This window comes from Notothenia rossii (genome assembly GCF_949606895.1).
Source record: "Notothenia rossii genome assembly, chromosome: 4".
In the NCBI taxonomy this organism is placed as follows: Eukaryota; Metazoa; Chordata; class Actinopteri; order Perciformes; family Nototheniidae; genus Notothenia; species Notothenia rossii.
Window position 1 is genome coordinate 2,443,685 of NC_136902.1, and position 19,925 is coordinate 2,463,609.

Below are 19,925 nucleotides of genomic sequence, written 5' to 3' on the forward strand. Positions count from 1 at the left end.
AAATCAGGCCATTTGCAGAAACACAACCAAAGTTATTGCCAAAATGACCCATTTGGACCAAAACGTCCAGAGTGATACCGGACGGTTAAAACATGAAATGTGATAAGTTTAAATATGCCGGATTTAGCTTTGAGCTACTTTCCATCCGTAGTCCCTCACATAAAACATTAAGAAAATGAAAATTACAAACATAGCAGTACAAATACATGAAATGCAAGAAAAGTGAGCTTACACACGGCGGCGTGCGTTCAAGCTTCAACGCGTCTGCTCATTCACTTTGAATGGGGTGACGTCACGCTTCGCCGAACTGCATTGTGGGAGCAAAGCGTAGCTTTGCCTCGCGTTGCTTGCTTCAAAAGTTGAGCAATGTTCAACTTTTGAAGCTTCGACGGAAGCGTCAGCCAATCAAATCATATGCCAGTACAAGCTTTAGCCAATCAAACCGCTGCTTGTGTGTCAGGGGCGAGAGATTCATGTGATTGGTTGTTGGTCGAGTTTCAGACACACCCGCCGGCATGCTTCAACGCACGCCGCCGTGTGTAAGCTCCGTAGAGTAAAATACCCAATTCATGGAGGAGCGGCCTGCAGACTGAAGTTTGAGATGAAGATTTGAAGAAAAGCCGGCATTGCTGCTCGTAGCAAGTCTGTTAATACACCACCAAAACTAAACAACTATACAGCAGGGCGGGTGTCAAACTCAAGGCCCGGGGGCCAAATCCGGCCCGTGACTTCACTTCCCCACAAGAGCTCTGAAAGAATGTAATAATATGTTTATTATACGGTTACATGCCGATTTACAGAAGCACATTGCCCATAAACCACATGTCCCACAATGCATCTCAAATTTGACTTTTTTTTAATTTTGACTTTTTGTTCCAGAATTTTGCTTTTCTTTTTAAACTATTTTGTGACATTCTCACTGAAGAGACCTGCAATTGTTTGCCCTAGACTTCTGCTTTCAAACGTAATTAACTATGAAGTTATTACCCTATCTGATAATAATCCAATGCAGAGGCAATAATGTAATATAATACATTGATTTATATATACTAAATATTTATATATGTGTTTTTATAAAGTCTTCAAGTTACAACCGGCCCTTTGAGTGCAACCATAATGCTGAAGTGGGCCGTGATGAAATTGAGTTTGACCCCCCTGATATACAGGATAATTGGTTGAAGTGAACATATGTGACCCCGGTTGATTTAAACCGATATAAAAATAAACCAGATATATGTTTACCATGCACAGAATCAAGGGAACGTGGTTTCTTTGTGTTTGGCGGTGCAGAAAGTTGAATGTGTTCTGGGCGGAAGTACGAGGTGAAATAAAGAAGATCATTCAAAGCAGATTTGATCCAAAGATCTGTTGGGTTTATATCCAGGAGAGCATGAACATAGAGAGTCCTCAGCTCGTTTACATAAAGCCACAAAACTGATCATTATTTTCTGTATCATTTTGTATTTGTATTTATTTTCGAAAACAGATACAACATATTGAATATTTTTTATTTGTATTTCTTTAAAACATTTTTTTTAAAAAGCTATACCTAAGAGGACAACATTATTATGAATAAACAATAAATACATTATTTTTTATGTGTAAAAATTGGCTCCAACATTGACTTTGATGCATTTGTTACATGTATTATTTATTCTTCACAGTGTGTAATTCATCAATGATTAGCAAGAACACTGTTTTTATTTTTTGAGCATTTTTATTTATTGTGAAAAACACCAAGAAACTCAAGTCTCAATCTGGTGGAAAACAGCCAGGAAACAGTTTGGGGAGGAAGAAGCTTTCTGTTCCAGCATGACTGAGCCCCACAAAGCAGCTCCATCAAGGCCTGGGTGGATGAGTTTGGTGTGGAAGAACTTGACCTCAACCCCACTGAACACCTTTGGGATGAACTAGAACGGAGAGCCAGCCTCTCGTCCAGCACCAGTGTCTGACCTCACTAATGCTCTTCTGGATGAAAGGGCTTCCCACAGACACACTCCAAGATCTGTAGAAAGCCTTCCCAGAAGAGTGGAAGCTGTTATAGCTGCAAAGGGGGACCAAGTTCAAATGAAAGCCTAAGCGTTTGGAATGGGATGTCCTGAAAGCTCCTGCAGGTGTGATCAGAATCAGAATCCCTTTATTAGTCCCAGAGGAGAAATGTACATTGTTACAGCAGAAAGAGCCAGAGACAGCTTCATGTTCCCTAAAGCATGCAGACAACAAAGTATTCAAGATTAAAACAAGAAACTATAATTTAAAAAAAGTTACACATTTTACAAATACACATCCTGTAACAGTTCAGAGGATTTAACAGCCAGGTATGTATTGCAGAGTTTTAATGGCATATGTGTATATTTGATATATATATATATAAAATCTGTCTACTTCAGAAAGTGAACTTTATCATGTATGTAATAGAAACATATTACATTCACTTACTGACTTAAATTATATCATTGTGTGATTCTTATGCACATATTGCACATAGTTGGTATTTAACAACAAGGGGTGTTATAGTCTGTGTTGTTGTGTGGGGGGTCGTGGTGGTTATATAGTCTGACCGCTGCAGGAAGGAAGGACCTGCGGTATCTCTCTAATGTGTAGGTGGTCCAATACTTTGGTCTATATTGTGTATAATTGAGTATCATCTGCATAACAATGAAAATGTCCCGAGTGATTCCTTATTGCCTAAAGGAAGCGTATATAATGTGAACACAATAGGTCCAAGCTCTGAGCCCTTATGCTTTGCTGCAGCAACACTGACTGGATTCAATCAAACAGAACTCTAAACACATTTTCAGCTCTGCACACAATCTGCAATTCAACTCTGCACTTTCTAAAACCCTGCACACGGTTCTCTGAGTAACACACAGAGATCTGACATATTCACCTGGCAGCCATTTTCAAAACACTGCCATTAAACATGCTACACATATGAGCCAATGAACAGATACACATGCCAGCTGACCGTTACCGCCTGGCTGCTTTACTGCTGACTCATCAATCAGGATATAAGGACAAACAACAATATCCTGTTTATGAAATACACAAGAAAAGAAAGAAGATTGAAGTCGTTCATTCATGAGAAAAGCACTCAGAGAGAAAGTCAGAAACATTTGATTAAAAGAAATGTAAATAAAATGTCCAAAGAAAGTATTCAGAGTAATTCTTATTACAGTTTTATAATTGTTTTATATATTTCACAAAAGATCTGCTTTGACTGCAACTTGAGAAACTTCTGGATTCAGTCTGAAAGCATCCTTTTTGAACTTGAAACATGATCTTTAATAATGTTGTAGTTTAGTTGAACTCTGAGAGGTGGACTGGCTGGACTCCTCACTGGGACTCTGGTTCTGGACCAGCTTGCAGGGTCCAGGAGTTCTTGGAGAGAAGGAGCGCTTCCTGCCGCAGGACTCGGGGGATGGGAGTTCCTGAACATGGAGAAACAGCTTCAGTTATTATGCTCCAGATATCTGGAACAAAGTCACAGAAAGAATGTGTCTGCAGCTCAGAGAGTCCTGCTGGGAACCCACACATGTTGAGGAGCCCAAAGTGTGATGATAGAAATGTACAGTACGGGTCCCCAGTATTTCTATTTTATGCTACTTTGTACTAAAGGGATTATATGTAGTGGAGTAGAAACTCCACTACATATAATCCCTTTAGTTACTTCTCAGATGTGGATGAATGATGTGAAATCTAATCAAGTGTTAAATCAGACTTTAGTTCCACCTGGAGTAAATCCACCAGCTACCCTGCAGTATACAAAGTCATTCAAACTAGCTGCACCTTTACCAGCTTTGAGAACACTTTCATGATCAATCATTATAAAACATATCATATATATTATTCTGAAATGGACCAATCTGCACAATGACTACTTTTACTGTCTTTCACTATATTTTGATGAGAATACTTTTCTACTTTTACTTGAGGAACATTTTGAATGCAGGAATTTTACTGTAACAGAGTATTCCTACACTCTGGTACTTCTACTTTTACTCAAGTACAAGATCTGAGTACTTCTACTTTTACTCAAGAACAAGATCTGAGTACTTCTACTTTTACTCAAGTACATGATCTGAGTACTTCTACTTTTACTCAAGTACAAGATCTGAGTACTTCTACTTTTACTCAAGAACAAGATCTGAGTACTTCAACTTTTACTCAAGTACATGATCTGAGTACTTCTACTTTTACTCAAGTACAAGATCTGAGTACTTCTACTTTTACTCAAGTACAAGATCTGAGTACTTCTACTTTTACTCAAGTACAAGATCTGAGTACTTCTACTTTTACTCAAGTACAAGATCTGAGTACTTCTACTTTTACTCAAGTACAAGATCTGAGTACTTCTACTTTTACTCAAGAACAAGATCTGAGTACTTCTACTTTTACTCAAGAACAAGATCAGAGTACTTCTACTTTTACTCAAGTACATGATCTGAGTACTTCTACTTTTACTCAAGAACAAGACCTGAGTACTTCTACTTTTACTCAAGAACAAGACCTGAGTACTTCTACTTTTACTCAAGAACAAGATCTGTGTACTTCTACTTTTACTCAAGAACAAGATCAGAGTACTTCTACTTTTACTCAAGAACAATATCTGAGTACTTCTACTTTTACTCAAGAACAAGATCTGTGTACTTCTACTTTTACTCAAGAACAAGATCAGAGTACTTCTACTTTTACTCAAGAACAATATCTGAGTACTTCTACTTTTACTCAAGAACAAGATCTGAGTACTTCTACTTTTACTCAAGTACAAGATCTGAGTACTTCTACTTTTACTCAAGTACAAGATCTGAGTACTTCTACTTTTCCTCAAGTACAAGATCTGAGTACTTCTACTTTTACTCAAGTACTTCTACTTTTACTCAAGTACAAGACCTGAGTACTTCTACTTTTACTCAATAACAATATCTGAGTACTTCTACTTTTTCTCTAGTACAAGATCTGAGTACTTCTACTTTTACTCAAGTACAAGATCTGAGTTCTTCTACTTTTACTCAAGAACAAGATCTGAGTACTTCTACTTTTACTCAAGTACAAGATCTGAGTACTTCTACTTTTACTCAAGTACAAGACCTGAGTACTTCTACTTTTACTCAAGTACAAGACCTGAGTACTTCTACTTTTACTCAAGAACAAGATCTGAGTACTTCTACTTTTACTCAAGTACAAGATCTGAGTACTTCTACTTTTACTCAAGTACAAGATCTGAGTACTTCTACTTTTACTCAAGTACAAGACCTGAGTACTTCTACTTTTACTCAAGAACAAGATCTGAGTACTTCTACTTTTACTCAAGAACAAGATCTGAGTACTTCTACTTTTACTCAAGTACAAGATCTGAGTACTTCTACTTTTACTCAAGTACAAGACCTGAGTACTTCTACTTTTACTCAAGTACAAGACCTGAGTACTTCTACTTTTACTCAAGTACAAGACCTGAGTACTTCTACTTTTACTCAAGAACAAGATCTGAGTACTTCTACTTTTACTCAAGTACAATATCTGAGTACTTCTACTTTTACTCAAGGACAAGATCTGAGTACTTCTACTTTTACTCAAGGACAAGATCTGAGTAATTCTACTTTTACTCAAGTACAAGATCTGAGTACTTCTACTTTTACTCAAGTACAAGATCTGAGTACTTCTACTTTTACTCAAGAACAAAATCTGAGTACTTCTACTTTTACTCAAGAACAAGATCTGAGTACTTCTACTTGTACTGAAGTACAAGATCTGAGTACTTCTACTTGTACTCAAGAACTAGATCTGAGTACTTCTACTTGTACTGAAGTATATTTTGATGGTAATTCTGTAACAAACTGGTTATAATGTTGATGTTTTCATGTGTTTTATTCTTCAGAGTTTATTGACATGTTACAGAGTGTCAGTGAACGCGTCACTGTGTTGATAGACAGTTGTTGTGAAGAGAAACAGACAAAATGATGAAGAGAGAGAAACCAGAGTGTTGTTTTCCTCTGAGGACATGCTCCATCAAAGAGTTTCATATCTGGATGAATGGAGGATATTCAGTACTCACAGGTCTTCTGGGTCTCGGCTCTGATCGTCTCATCATCTCTGATGCTGTAGGGATGAACACAATCCAACAGTTATGGATCCAGTTTAAAAGAAGTGTTTGTTCTTTGAGTCAGCTTCAGAGTCCTGACTGATCTCATGCTTTACATCCCATCATATCTTCTCTGCAAACACTACGACTGACTGCCACAGCTCTCAGCTGCATGACAGGAAGTAACAGTCATTAGTCAAGGAGCTAAAAACATCCCATCAAACACAGACTACCTTTTCCACTCTTCTGTCAAATCCCATATGTCTGGTGGAAAGTTGATCACTTACTAAATGTGGCTTTGCATTTCCAGCTGGCCTTCTATAGTTGATGGAAGAATGAGAGAGCCTGCAGTCAGTGGGTAACATCACTGATCTGTTTCCCCAGTGAGAGAAACACCTCCCTGTGTTTCATACAATACTGCTGAACCAGCAGAGACCCCTTACTGACCTGAGGGTCTCCAGTCTGCAGTCTGGACTCTCCAGAAGATCTCTCAGCAGCTTCTCCCCTGAATCCTGCAGAGTGTTCCCACTCAGGTCCAGATCTCTCAGATGCATGTTGGACTTCAGAGCTGAGATCAGAGCAGAACAGCTGATCTCTGACAAGCTGCAGTCCCTCAGACTGAATAAAGAAAACATGATGAGGATAAAAACCTGTTTATAATCCAATCAGATGTTACTCAACATTTAAATGAATCTGAACAGAAACATCTGTCTACTTCAGAAAGTGAACTTTATCATGTATGTAATAGAAACATATTATACTCACTTACTTTAATAATATCATTGTGTGATTCTTATTTGCTAATGTTTCTCTATATTTGCTACTTCTCACACTTCTTAGCTAAGCTTGGGAGAAGTCCTTATGAAGAAGATGTGTTGCAGTGTTGTTAGTGACTCTCTATGTGCACCAACAGTATGACCTTCACCTCAGGTGAACTGAGAACTTCCTGATACGTCCTCCCTAACTCCCTAACTCCCAGAATGCTCCTTCATCATCACCAAGCTTCCCCCTCCCTTTCTCCTCTCTCTGTGTTTAAATATGCAACCCAAACTCTACTCTTCCTCTTCCTCTCTGCAGACTGTGTGCTCTCTGTGTGACTGACTGAACTTTCTGCAAGAAATAAAATACCACAAAGAGCTGAATGCTTTGACTCTCGATCCGCATTTGATGAATACATTCCCACCACAATGTGAAACTAAAGTGACTTCAGATGACCTTTATTCAGACGTTATCGTTTACTAAATATTAAATATATAGATTTACTTTTTACAACTAACATCTATTACAGTTCCTTTAAGAAACACTCAACATGTATGTCTGCAGTTCTTACTTCTTAAAAATGAAATATAAATATAAGGAGATTTACAACTTTATGGATGAAAGTTATTAATGAATATAAATGAGGTTTAGTTACAAAGTGAACATGTGAGATCTCCAGCAGTAACAGAGAGTCAGTGAACTGACCTGAGGGTCTCCAGTCTGCAGTCTGGACTCTCCAGAAGATCTCTCAGCAGCTCCACTCCTGAATCCTGCAGATCGTTGTAACTCAGGTCCAGATCTCTCAGATGGATGTTGGACTTCAGAGCTGAGATCAGAGCAGAACAGCTGATCTCTGACAACCTGCAGTACCTCAGTCTGAATAAAGAAAAGATGATGTAAGTTTAGAAAACAAAGTTCCTGTTTGAAATAACTCCAGGTTTAATAATCTGTTCAGAGTCAAACAGGGTTTTAATGTCAGAGATGAAGCAGAAACAATCCACTGATAATCTGGAACTTTAACTTTGATCAGATGTTTAACAACTCCTTCATCTCCCTCACAGCTCATCAGTACTGACAGCATCTCCACTGACTCCTGGAGCACAGGGTGAGTCTGTGGAAGCTCAAACTCTCTCCCTCACACATTCACCTTCTCTCTGTTACTCTGATCAATATTCAGTCATTAGCAGAAACGGAACAAATAACAATAACATTGTATTTGTTCAAATTCAGAAAATCATAAACACAAACAGATCAATATGAACTGCAGTCAGTGAACTGACCTGAGAGCCTCCAGTCTGCAGTTTGGACTCTTCAGTCCAGAACTCAGACGCTTCACTCCTGAATCCTGCAGATAGCTGAGACTCAGGTCCAGATCTCTCAGATGGGAGGGGTCAGACTTCAGAGCTGAGGCCACGACTTCACAGTCAGGCCCTGAGACTCCATAGGGTCCAGAGCCAGTCATTCTATAATAAAACATATATTACAACATGTGTTAAAAAAGAGGGAACATTATATTAACTTCAAGCATTTGATGAAAACAGATTTGACATGTTCTGATAGACCTTTGCTGTTAGTCCATTTAATATAATATATAATAATATATGATAATAGAGTGTAATGATTTGTCAGTGTGATCTGATCACATGTCTGTGCTCCTGCTGTCACTGACTGTTACCAAAAGAAACAGAAATTAAATGAATCACTTGACGATATTAGAGATGAACATATTTAAATGTTAATTGATATTTGGATGTGAATGATGGATGAAGGATATTTTGGCTTCTCTGAGCATCTGAACATTTATTGCGAACACAAACACAATTAACAAACCAATAAAGTTTCAATATGTTCAACTTGATACCATCAGATGTTCCCAGTCTATCAGCATTAAGACAGAACTCTGTTCTTGGTGGGACATGATATAGATCTGATTTTAAACTCCAACACATTGTGATAAAAACGTGTGTTTAATGATAAAGAAACTTCTAGAAAGTAATCATTAAAAAATGGGTTGTTGCTACACTTAAGGTTTGGAGGGAAGTCTGTCGTAATCAAAAACTACATGAAGATGTAATCTTCTTGAAAGAAATGTGAACCGATCAAGACTTCCCTCCTAACGAACTTAACAAAGACGATCACATGTTTAGACTATGGGCTTCTAAGGGCTTGAGGACATTTGGACAAATGTTCAGTGATAAAGACATGACATCCTTTGAACAGCTTTCGTTACAATATGATTTACTCAAATACCATTTATTCAGATTCTTCCAGTGAGGAGTTATCTATCCGGCATTTAAAAAAGAGATCTTTTCATCAAGCCATTAATAAAATACATGCTTACAGTTTATGACCCTGGAGTGGAAACAACATTTCAAACTAAGATGGTTCAAATATTACAATTCAAAAATCAAGATGAACACAGTATTATTAATGTAACAGATCAATGGGGAAATGAATGATCCTGCAACATACCAGTAGAACAAGAAACATTCATAACACCACCAACTCAAACTACTGGAAAGAAAACATGAAGCTTTTAATTCCATACTTGAAGACACCCCAGATTCAAAGTGAATACAAAGAAACCCTCACTTCAAAATGCTGGAGAGAACGCGCTGAGCAGAAACCAGACACATATATTCTGGGCCTGTGATGTGTTGGGAGACTTCTGGGAAACACTTTGAAGAGAAATGTCCAATATCTTGTTCTCTCAACAAAAACCCATTCTCCCTATTACCGGGGAAACACCAGAGGAGATACAAAAAGATTCCTATCTATTTCTGGTCATTAGAAAAGAGATCATCAAACTAATGACAAGGAATTGTCTGAAAGAGAATAACTCAGTAAACTCACAATGGAAGAACTTAGTAAATGAAATCTATGTAACGGAGAAAACAACTAGATTAGAAACCAAATGCATATCTTTGAGGAAAGGTGGGAGGAATGGGTCAGTATAGAACAATATAGTGAATATAATGAATGTGTACCTGAGTATTCATAATGTATTCATAATGTATCCATTCTTTTATTTGTAATAATAACATGTTTCTGTGATAACTGTAAGTCCTGCTGTGTGGTGTGATCACATGCTGAGAAACCTCTCAAGTCCTTCATGTGTTTGACATGTCGCCTCCATCACTCAATATGAAGAGAGGAACGCTTCAGTTGAACTATTATTATAAATAAATAGAAGAACAGGGTTGGTTTTATTTTGCTCTCAGTATTTCAACAGCAGAAATGTTATCGTGTTTATTTGAATAATTAAACTCCTGATCCACATTAGTTTATAAAGTTAATCACATCTGGACTTACTGTGCCTTCCTGCAGTTCGTCACAGCTGGAAGCAGTCTCAGTTTTCCCTCCCGTGATGTGTTGTACTGATCCAGGTCCAACTCATCCAGAACCTCCTCTGACATCTGCAGCATAGAGGCCAGAGCAGAGCAGTGGATCTCAGAGAGTCTCTCCTTTGATCTGTTCTCTGACTTCAGGAACTCTGTGATCTCCTGATGTACTGAGAGGTCCTTCATCTCTGTCAGACAGTGGAAGATGTTGATCATCCTGTCAGGAGAGGAATCACTGCTCATCTCCTTCAGGTTACTGATGGCTCTCTGGATGGTTTCTGGTCTGTTGTCTGAGCGACCCAGCAGGCCTCCTAACAGACTCTGGTTGGACTCCAGAGAGAGGCCGTGGAGAAAGCGGACAAACAGGTCCAGGTGGCCATTTTTACTTTGGAGGGATTTCTGCATGGCTCCCTCCAGGAAGACAGGCAGGGACAGCTCATCAACATCATCACTCATATCATTGTCTTCGTCCCCGTCTCCCTGCAGGGAGCCATGCAGGGAGCCATGCAGGGAGCCATGCAGGGAGCCATGCAGGGAGCCATGCAGGGAGCCATGCAGGGAGCCATGCAGGGAGCCATGCAGGGAGCCATGCAGGGACGGATCATCATCATCATCACTCATATCATTGTCTTCATCCAAGTTTCTCCTCAGGAACTCCTTCAGGGATTGGTCATCATCATCACTCATATCACTGTCTTCGTCCCAGTCTCTCTGCAGGAAGTCCTTCAGTACCGCTGTGTCTCTGTTGGTGTAACAGTGAAACATGTAGACTGCAGCCAGAAACTCCTGAACGCTCAGATGAACAAAGCAGTAGACTGTTTTCTGGAAGATCACACTCTCTCTTTTGAAGATCTCTGTACAAACTCCTGAGTGCACCGAGGCCTCGGAGACATCAAGACCACAGCGCTGCAGGTCTTCTTGGTAGAACATGATGTCTCCTTTCTCCAGATGTTCAAACGCCAGCCTCCCCAGCTTCAGAAGAAGCTCCCTGTCAGCCTCCGTCAGCTGCTGTGGACTCGTCTCATGTCCCTCTTCATACTTCTGCTTCTTCCTCTTGGTCTGGACCAGCAGGAAGTGTGAGTACATGTCAGTGAGGGTCTGGGGCAGCTCTCCTCTCTGGTCTGTAGTCCACATGTGGTCCAGAACTGCAGCAGTGATCCAGCAGAAGACTGGGATCAGACACATGATGTGGAGGCTCCTGGAGCTCTTGATGTGAGAGATGATTCTGCTGGACAGGTCTTCATCACTCCATCTCCTCCTGAAGTACTCCTCCTTCTGGGCGTCAGTGAAGCCTCGTACTTCTGTCACCCTGTCCACACACTCAGGAGGGATCTGATTGGCCGCTGCAGGTCTGGAAGTTATCCAGACGAGAGCCGAGGGAAGCAGCTTCCCCCTGATGAGGTTTGTCAGCAGCACGTTGACTGAGGACTGCTGAGAGACATCAGACACAACCTCATTGTTTCTGAAGTCCAGAGAAAGTCTGCTTTCATCCAGGCCGTCAAAGATGAGCAGCACTTTGCAGACAGCCAGCTGCTCTGCTGTGAGCTTCTGTAAGGTTGGATGGAAAACATGGAGCAGCCTGAGAAGACTGTACTGCTCACCTTTGATCAGGTTCAGCTCCCTGAAGGAGAGCGGGATCACCAGACTGACATCTTGGTTTCCCAAACCCTCGGCCCAGTCCAGAGTGAACTTCTGCACTGAGAAGCTTTTTCCAACTCCAGCGACTCCGTTGGTCAGGACCGCTCTGATGAGAGTCTGTTGGTCAGGTGAGGCTTTAAAGATGTCCTGGCACTTGATTGGAGTGTCATGGAGGGTCTCCTTCTTGGAAGCTGTCTCCAGCTGCCTCACCTCATGTTGGGTATTAACCTCTTCACTCTGGCCTTGTGTGATGTAGAGCTCAGTGAAGATGCTGTTGAGGAGGGTTTCACTTTGATCAGTTCCTTCAGTCACACGTTCACATCTCCTCCTCAGACTGAGCCTATGTTCATCTAGAACCTCCTGCAGACCACGTTCTGCTGGAAGAGAAGGAAACAGGAGAGAATGAGGAACATGCTCTGAGAATCTAATTATAACAATTAAACAACAAACAGACTGAGTTTAAATGTTGTATAAACAGCTCACTGTCTCTGCTCTACAGCAGTATACCTATTCAGAAACAAAGGAACCAGGAAGAGGAATGAAACGCTGCGTGTGTTCGGCCTCTTACCTCGTACAGTTCTGCTCTGACTGGCTGTCTGCAGTCCAGCTCTGGTTCTGGATCTTTCTCCACACTGGGGACAGGAGGGGTCTCCTGATGGAGGTCTCTGCTCCCAGTATGAGGTGATGCACTGTCTGCAGAACCAGTGTCCACAGCTGGTAGAGACTGGATCCTTCAGGACGTCCTGACACAGAGCACAGCTGGACAGCTGCTGCTCCACAGGAACACCACTCTCCCTCTTCCCTCTGTGGAGAGGAACACATCCTTTACAGCACTTTACATTAGAGGAGCTGATTCTCACCAATGGGCCGAGCGTCACCAATGTCTCACTCAAGATGAAATGTGTCACGCTGCAGGAACACGCAGGTGACATGAATTTCACCTCTTCACTTTCTTGGTGTTGCCAGGCACGGATCTGGGTCTTTGCATTGACTCTACATGTAATCACACAAAGCTCTGTTATATCTGCTAATGCTAAACACAACCAGCTCACCAGGTTATCACTATTATTAAGAAACATCTTTAAAATACATATCATGAACATGCCCAAGTAGTAAATCATGTTTTGGACGATATATTTAGTTTAGTGAGTATTTATCAATATCTTTGCATTTAAAACCATGTTATGCCACTGACAGGGGCATAACATGGTTTTAAATGCAAAGATATTGAAGAAGAAGAAGATATTGAAGAAGATATTGAAGAAGATATTGAAGAAGAAGAAGAAGAAGAAGAAGAAGAAGAAGAAGAAGAAGAAGAAGAAGAAGAAGAAGAAGAAGAAGAAGAAGAAGAAGAAGAAGAAGAAGAAGAAAGAATGAGCAGTATACTCTGTTTAACCAGCGTTTCATGACATTAAACGTTTTATTTCACCTGCCTATGTGAATTTAACGTATATTAAAAAACGGGGACGTCTGGTAGGGGCGGACTGGGACTAAAACTCAGCCCTGGAAACTGACCCAGTCCGGCCACATGAAATGTCAAATGTTAGAAATCCGCTGTTTATTATTTAAAGTTGTACGTCCGATTCGCTCCTTTTTCCTCTCTGTGCACAGCTCCAGTTTGGGCACTGGCCTGTCATCAGATTTCATTTTTAGTTGCTGCTGTAGCGGAAGTTTAGTCAAATTATTTTTGATGAAATACTCCAAATCTCCACCCTCCATAATTGCACTTGCTTCAGTTGCTTGTTACTTTTTAAGGGCGGTGATGACAGTTACACTACGAACTGAAGTTGATGCGATTTGATTGGATTGTGAGGCATGACGTGAGCCTCATCTGATTGGTCAATCTCTCAATTTTTTTTCACCAAGGGAAGCCAATTTCGGCTCTCGCAACAGAGAGTGCAATCTACTGTTTCACCATAACATCTAGAGGGGCGCTGTTTCACTCTTTGTAAAATACTCAATGAGAATGGGGGAGAGATGGGCCGGCAGAATAATTACCGAAACTAAACGAAGTGTTTTTATTTATTTATTAAAATTATAACTACAATCCAAAAAAACAGGGGAAGCCTGGCTTCCCTTGGCCTCCAGGAGAAAAGGCCACTGAGTTCAGGGGATAATTATCGCCCCTTGCTCTTGCCTGCACTTGTATGTGCCAGTTGAGCTGGTTCTTCCACCAGCTCAACACTCTGTCCCTCATCATGAACGCAGGAGGCTGACTCATCATTCTTTTCATCATCTTGCACTTGCTCTAAGCTGCTGCTGATAGTGCTTGTAGCAGCGCTGCTGCCAAAAAGGTTTGTCACTTTGCGACATGTATATTCTTCACCTGCGAGTGACTTCACCTTTTTTTCCCTTGCCTTCTCGGCCCCACCTTTTTCTTTTCGTTTTCTTTGATTTTTATGTTTTTTCATTCTCCCTGTCTGCCGCGGCGTCTAATCCCTTCTCTTCGTGTGGCCTGTCTTTTTTCTTCTTCGTGTGATTATTTGACAGATAAGAACCACACAACTGCATTAGCGGCCGCTGTCGCCCTCTGTCGGCCGTCAGTGCAATTTAAATTATGACGTTAAACCATTTATTTTAAAGGTTCTCCAGATTCTACAGATGGCCAGTCCGCCCCTGGCCACTGATACAATGATGCTATAAATGCATATTGAAATATTCTTAAATAACGTTAGCTTGCTGAACTCTGCTGCCTTAGTTCTGTACTATACTGCACACATGATATTATTAAAGAACAGTTTAATATATTAGATTATATAAAAACTGGATCCTCTTCAGGTCAGGTTACAGCAGAGACTCTTACTTTGTGTCTGAGGGTCCAGGTTCATTACTGAAGTATGGAGGATTCCACTCTTTAGACCGGTCACTCTTCAGAGACAGACAGCTGGGGACTGGAGACTCTCCTCTCTGTCTGTGGAAACAACACATGTTTTAAACATCATTAGTTCATTCAGAGAGCACATTTTGACTTCTGTCTGTAAGTAGATTATTTACTATCGCTGATGACGCCAGGGATCAAGAGTTTAAACTTTGTTACTGTTCTGTTACTAAGTTTCTTTACTGCGATCATTACAGAGCAGGTTAGATTAGAAAAGGCGTTTCCTGCTGAAAATGCGTGTGAACGGGCAATGAAGGAGTGGCTTCGTAAGAAGCATTTCAAGGTCCTGGAGTGGCCTAGCCAGTCTCCAGATCTCAACCCCATAGAAAATCTTTGGAGGAGGTTGAAAGTCCGTGTTGCCCAGCGATAGCCCCAAAACATCCCTGCTCTAGAGGAGATCTGCATGGAGGAATGGGCCAAAATACCAGCAACAGTGAAAACCTTGTGAAGACTTACAGAAAACGTTTGACCTCTGTCATTGCCAACAAAGGGTATATATCAAAGTATTGAGATGAACTTTTGTTATTGACCAAATACTTATTTTCCACCATCATTTGCAAATAAATTCTTTAAAAATCAGACAATGTGATTTTCTGGATTTGTTTTCCTCATTCTGTCTCTCATAGTTGAGGTATACCTAGGATGAACATTACAGGCCTCTCATCTTTTTAAGTGGGAGAACTTGCACAACTGGAAAAAGCCCTAGCGGTGAGTAAGGTATAAAGATATTAACATGATGACTGTTGGAATGGAACCGGCAACCTTATAGTTGAGAGACCAATGCAGTCACACAGAGCCACAGTCACACCTGGTGATAGGTAGTGTGGCTGTTTTAAAGGGTACATGAACAGTGGGGGCTTGAATGTGTTTTTGAACTACAACCATATGTCCCCAATAATCTGGAAGATATGTGGAACATGTTAAAGTGTGTATGAGGTTTCCATCAGATAGTATAGTATAGGCTGAGCCAGTGTGTTAAACTCCAGTCTGTGTGTCTGTGTCTGAGCTGAGGTCCTAATCAGAACACCTGTGTCTGAGTCCAGAGATCAAAGGTTTCCATGGAGATGTGATCAGTGATCAGTGAAAGGAGAGGGTTTCATGTGAAAGGTTTGTCTCACATCCTTGCCCTCAACAGAAGTTCTACACTTAAATGTTTTCATTTTTCAACCTAAGAGATATTTTCCTACATTTTCATCAACACATGATGTCACAGGCGTTTAGGGTTTTGGACTTATGGCAGGTTTAACTTTTTTTAAGGCGGATTTCGAGCTCTCCTCCACTCTGTTTTGAGATCAAAGCTCTCTAGACTAGAGGAGCGGGGCACACTAATGTTAAAATCTGAAGAAGGCCTCTTTACCAAGCTCCAAGTTTAATATTTAATATATATTTACATTACGTGTAAAAGATATCAAAAAGCTGAATGCAAGTTTAATAGCTGAATGCCTAATGAGCGTTTTAAAGTTGGAATGAACTCTCGAGCTGAAGGTATGTGGAAGGAGTAGCATTTTGCACACGGTGTACCTAAAAGAGGATTTGAAGGTTCCTCTCATTGGGTTACATTGTAAAAATAAAAGTTTAAAAAGCTGAATATCATAAAAATTATAAATTTCCAAAACAAGAACAGTCACAGCAGTCATGTCCTGAAGGAGGTGAACATTTTAATATTTGAATGGTTTCTGGAGCTGAAAGTATGCTGAAGGAGTTAAACGGCAAACATTGGTTGAAATAAGTTGAAGAATAAAGATTTGAAGAACAATAGTCTGTTGCTCAGCATTCACACTAATTATCAGATAACATAAACACTGGATCCTCTTCAGGTCAGGTTACAGCAGGAACTCTTACTTTGTGTCTGAGGGTCCAGGTTCATTACTGAAGTTTAGAGGTGGATGATTAGACTGGTCACTCTTCAGAGACAGACAGCTGGAGACTGAAGATGTGTCCTCTTCCTCATCTTTGAAACCACTCATCTTCTCCAGTCTGAGAGATAAACCAGTAACACTGCAGACACACACACACACACACACACACACACACACACACACACACACACACACACACACACACACACACACACACACACACACACACACACACTATAATAACACACTTGTTTCAATCAGAACCATCATAATAATACATTTGTGTTATATTAGGGTCATGCAGAGTCAGACTGCTATCGCTTTAAGAGAGAGAAAGAGAGGGGGGATGGCGCGCTGGGAATTGTTGTTCAATTTGTGTGGGTTCCAGCGCATGTGGGTATTAGAGGGAATGAAGTAGTGGATCAACTGGCAAAATGTGGTTTGAAAGCAAACCAGATTGATATTATGGTACCCATCAGTAGAGCAGAAGTCAAATCTTTTACTAAAGTGGTTATCAAGCAACAATGGCAAAAACTATGGGACAGTAACACCAAAGGAAGACATTTATATCAGATAGAAAGGGAAGTAGGAACGGGAAGCACTTGGGGGAGTAGTAGAAGAGAGCAGAGCATTAACAGCAGGATAAAATTGGGACACTCTGGACTAAACTCATCACTGCATCTGATTGGAAAACATCCAAATGGCAATTGTGATGGTTGCCAACAACCAGAGACAATACATCATGTATTTTTTAGCTGCCCGGAATATAACAGACAAAGATTCATTCTGAAAACTGCACTGGAACAACTCAACATCAAGGACATGGATTTCAAGGCAATATTTGAAAGTAAATCAAGAAATGAAGCAAACAAGCTGATCTTCAAATTCCTCAAAAGCACTGGTCTGAGGACAAGAATTGAGTATGAACATTTAATAACTAAACAGTAGGTGGCGAAATATGCTCCAAGTGGAAGCAATTCGCCATTAAAGAAAAGAAGAAGAAGAAGGGGGTGGCGCGTGCATGTGTGTGCGCATGGTAGAGCGAGGGAGAGTGAGCGAGCGGTGGTGTGTGTTTTTGAAGTGAACGAAACAGCAGCAAAGGTCTGTCGAGTGTCTTCAAAATTAGATCTGTAACAAAGACCTTAATAAATGCAACGGCCTCCCAAAGAAGAGCTCGCCTGTCTGCCTTATTGAAAAGTGGGTTATTGAACCCGAAGTTTGTTGCTTCGGCCCTGGAAGACTGCAGAGAGTCACCCCTGCTTCCTCCACTACGGTCTGAGAGCCGACAGGAAAGTTTAACACTTGGTTAAAAAACATCAAATCAGTCAGACTTCCGACAGGCCGCTCCCCATTTTCACTGCGCTGGGCTGTCGCATTGTTATGTTGCTTTGATGAATCAGAAAACAGGAAATAAAACCAGTTCACACCACTTGTAGAAGTCTCTTTGGACTCTAGGACGCTGATGTTCAGACATGCAGTATAACAGAGTAAATAATGTGTTAGAAAGCAGATCCTTGTGTTAACACTCACCCTGTTCTCCTCCTGCTCCTCGAGCTGTGAAATGGCGTCTGACAAGTCTGACTTCATACTTTCACTTTCAACTTCCCTCCCCCCTGTCTGCAGCTCCTCTTGATTCATAACCAGCCTTATCAGCTGAACCAGTTCACATACAGGGACTCTGTTCAATGGGATGGAAATAGAGCTAAAAACAAGATCAACAAAGTTATTTAAATAAACATATTAAAACCACAGTGTGAAAATCACCCAGTAAACATCCTGCATTCAAAACCTCACTTAAAGGTCCCCTATTATACTGTTTTTCATCAATATATTATAGGTCCAGATACAGAACATGTCTCTGAAGTGTTTGGTTCTGTTTGGGAGAGTTAAGACTTAGAGTGACATCAGGGAGCAGAGCGGCAGGGGGAGTCCCAGCGCCGTCCCTGGCCAACTTGAGGCCCCATGCAAAGTTATATGATGAGGCCCTCTGTTTCGCGAGCGACGACGACGACGACGACGACGACGACGACGACGACGGGGGGGGGGGGGGGGGGGGGGGGGTGCTAGTGGAGCTATGCAGCGGAGAAAGAGAAAACGTGCCGCGCCACACTACTTCAACACACTCAACTTCAACACTTCAGCGCTGCACAGGCGCATAGGAAGATGAGGCCCCTTCCGCCAGGTGAGGCCCCACGCAGTCTGCGTGATCGGCCTGTAGGGAGGGACGGCCCTGAGTCCGCTGTTAGAGCCAAGACGGATAAAAAGAACGAGCAAACCAGCCTCTCGTGTTATTGTTTATTTTCTTGTTATCAGATATCTCTGCACCCCATCCTCCTGTCAGCTGCCCGTGCTCAGGCTGGATCAACGTGATGATGTATCAGTGGCGGAATGTCGCTCAGTATTTGTACTCAAATACCTGAGTACATTATGAGGTAAGTGTACTTTTGTTTGTTGGTATTTATACTCCACTAAATCCATTTCCAATGCAACAATAAACTAAAGTATTACAATCTAAAAGTCTACTTGATATTTGTGATTCAGTTTTCTGCTTTGGTGTAATGTTGTGGATTGTAACTATAGTTTGTTGACTTCTTGTATCAGTGAAAGTGCATCGATGTGGTTTCCTTTCGTATCGTGTCTGACGTCATCACGTAACGTATTTTCCCGATTCTTCCACCTGAAGCTAATCCGCCATGTTTGCTTGTTCAGGTGATGTTCACAACAGGTAAGTGAAATGAATACAGCTTGTATTTGTTATATACAAAATAATGAACAATGTCCGGGATGAAATGATCCAGCTGGATTTTTTTAAATGTTGTTGTGTAAGTCTTAAGCATTAAGTCATATCTTCATGATGTTTGATTGATATTGGGAATACTGTTTTGCAGTGGCGGCCGGCCCATAGGGGCGCTAGGGGCGTCGCCCCCCCTCTTCCCACATGTTTGATTGTCATTAAAAATACAATTTAAAATTTAAAATATATTTAAATAATAAAATCTTGTTTAAAATGGTGTTACGATGTCTAAAGTTACTGATAAGTCACATGTTTCCTGCCTGGCCGCGTTACCCTCTCTCGTCTGGGCGCTAAGAGAGGAGCCCTCAGCCAGAGCAGCAGCAGCCAACACAGTGCTGACTGTTGCTATCTGTAAACTATGCTGCAGAAACATAATTTCAGCCAATCAGCGTCGTCAGATCTGATAGGGTCATAGGGTGCCAATGTCAGCGCCCGATGCAGTCTGAGAGGATAAAATGGTCCAGCTGGGTTGTTTAAATGTTGTTGTGTAAGTCTTAAGCATTAAGTCATATTTTCATGATGTTTGATTGATATTGGGAATAGTGTTTTGGCTTTATATTCAAACCACTGGTGT

At 41.0% G+C, this 19,925-nt stretch overlaps 1 protein-coding gene across 5 annotated transcripts; it reads right to left on the reverse strand.

Annotated features, from left to right (window-relative positions):
• Positions 1 to 1,697: 1,697 nt before the first annotated feature.
• LOC307035618 (protein NLRC3-like) lies at positions 1,698 to 18,316 on the reverse strand. Of its 5 annotated transcripts, none has more exons than XM_079675195.1 (10): positions 17,769 to 18,315; positions 16,541 to 16,696; positions 14,624 to 14,731; positions 12,389 to 12,624; positions 10,154 to 12,197; positions 8,122 to 8,304; positions 7,547 to 7,717; positions 6,530 to 6,700; positions 6,056 to 6,099; positions 1,698 to 3,431 (listed from the first exon to the last, which is right to left on the reverse strand). In XM_079675195.1, coding segments are annotated over exons 2-10 (3,084 nt in total). In that variant the 5' UTR covers positions 16,666 to 16,696; positions 17,769 to 18,315; the 3' UTR covers positions 1,698 to 3,429. The 5 variants fall into 5 exon arrangements, with proteins under 5 accessions (XP_079531321.1, XP_079531323.1, XP_079531322.1 ...); XM_079675197.1 differs by having other exon boundaries at positions 10,154 to 12,194; positions 17,769 to 18,314; XM_079675196.1 differs by having other exon boundaries at positions 18,088 to 18,125.
• Between the last annotated feature and the right edge of the window lie 1,609 nt (positions 18,317 to 19,925).

What these genes read in the sequence shown, in the direction of transcription:
- LOC307035618 (XM_079675195.1), bottom strand. Translation starts at nt 16,665, where the DNA reads ATGAGTGGTTTCAAAGATGAGGAAGAGGACACATCTTCAGTCTCCAGC. An exon ending in ACGAACTGCAGGAAGGCACA is followed by an intron (nt 8,305 to 10,153) that starts GTAAGTCCAGAT and finishes GTTTTATTATAG; the next exon opens with AATGACTGGCTCTGGACCCT. An exon ending in TGCAGACTGGAGACCCTCAG is followed by an intron (nt 6,100 to 6,529) that starts GTCAGTAAGGGG and finishes TCATCCCTACAG; the next exon opens with CATCAGAGATGATGAGACGA.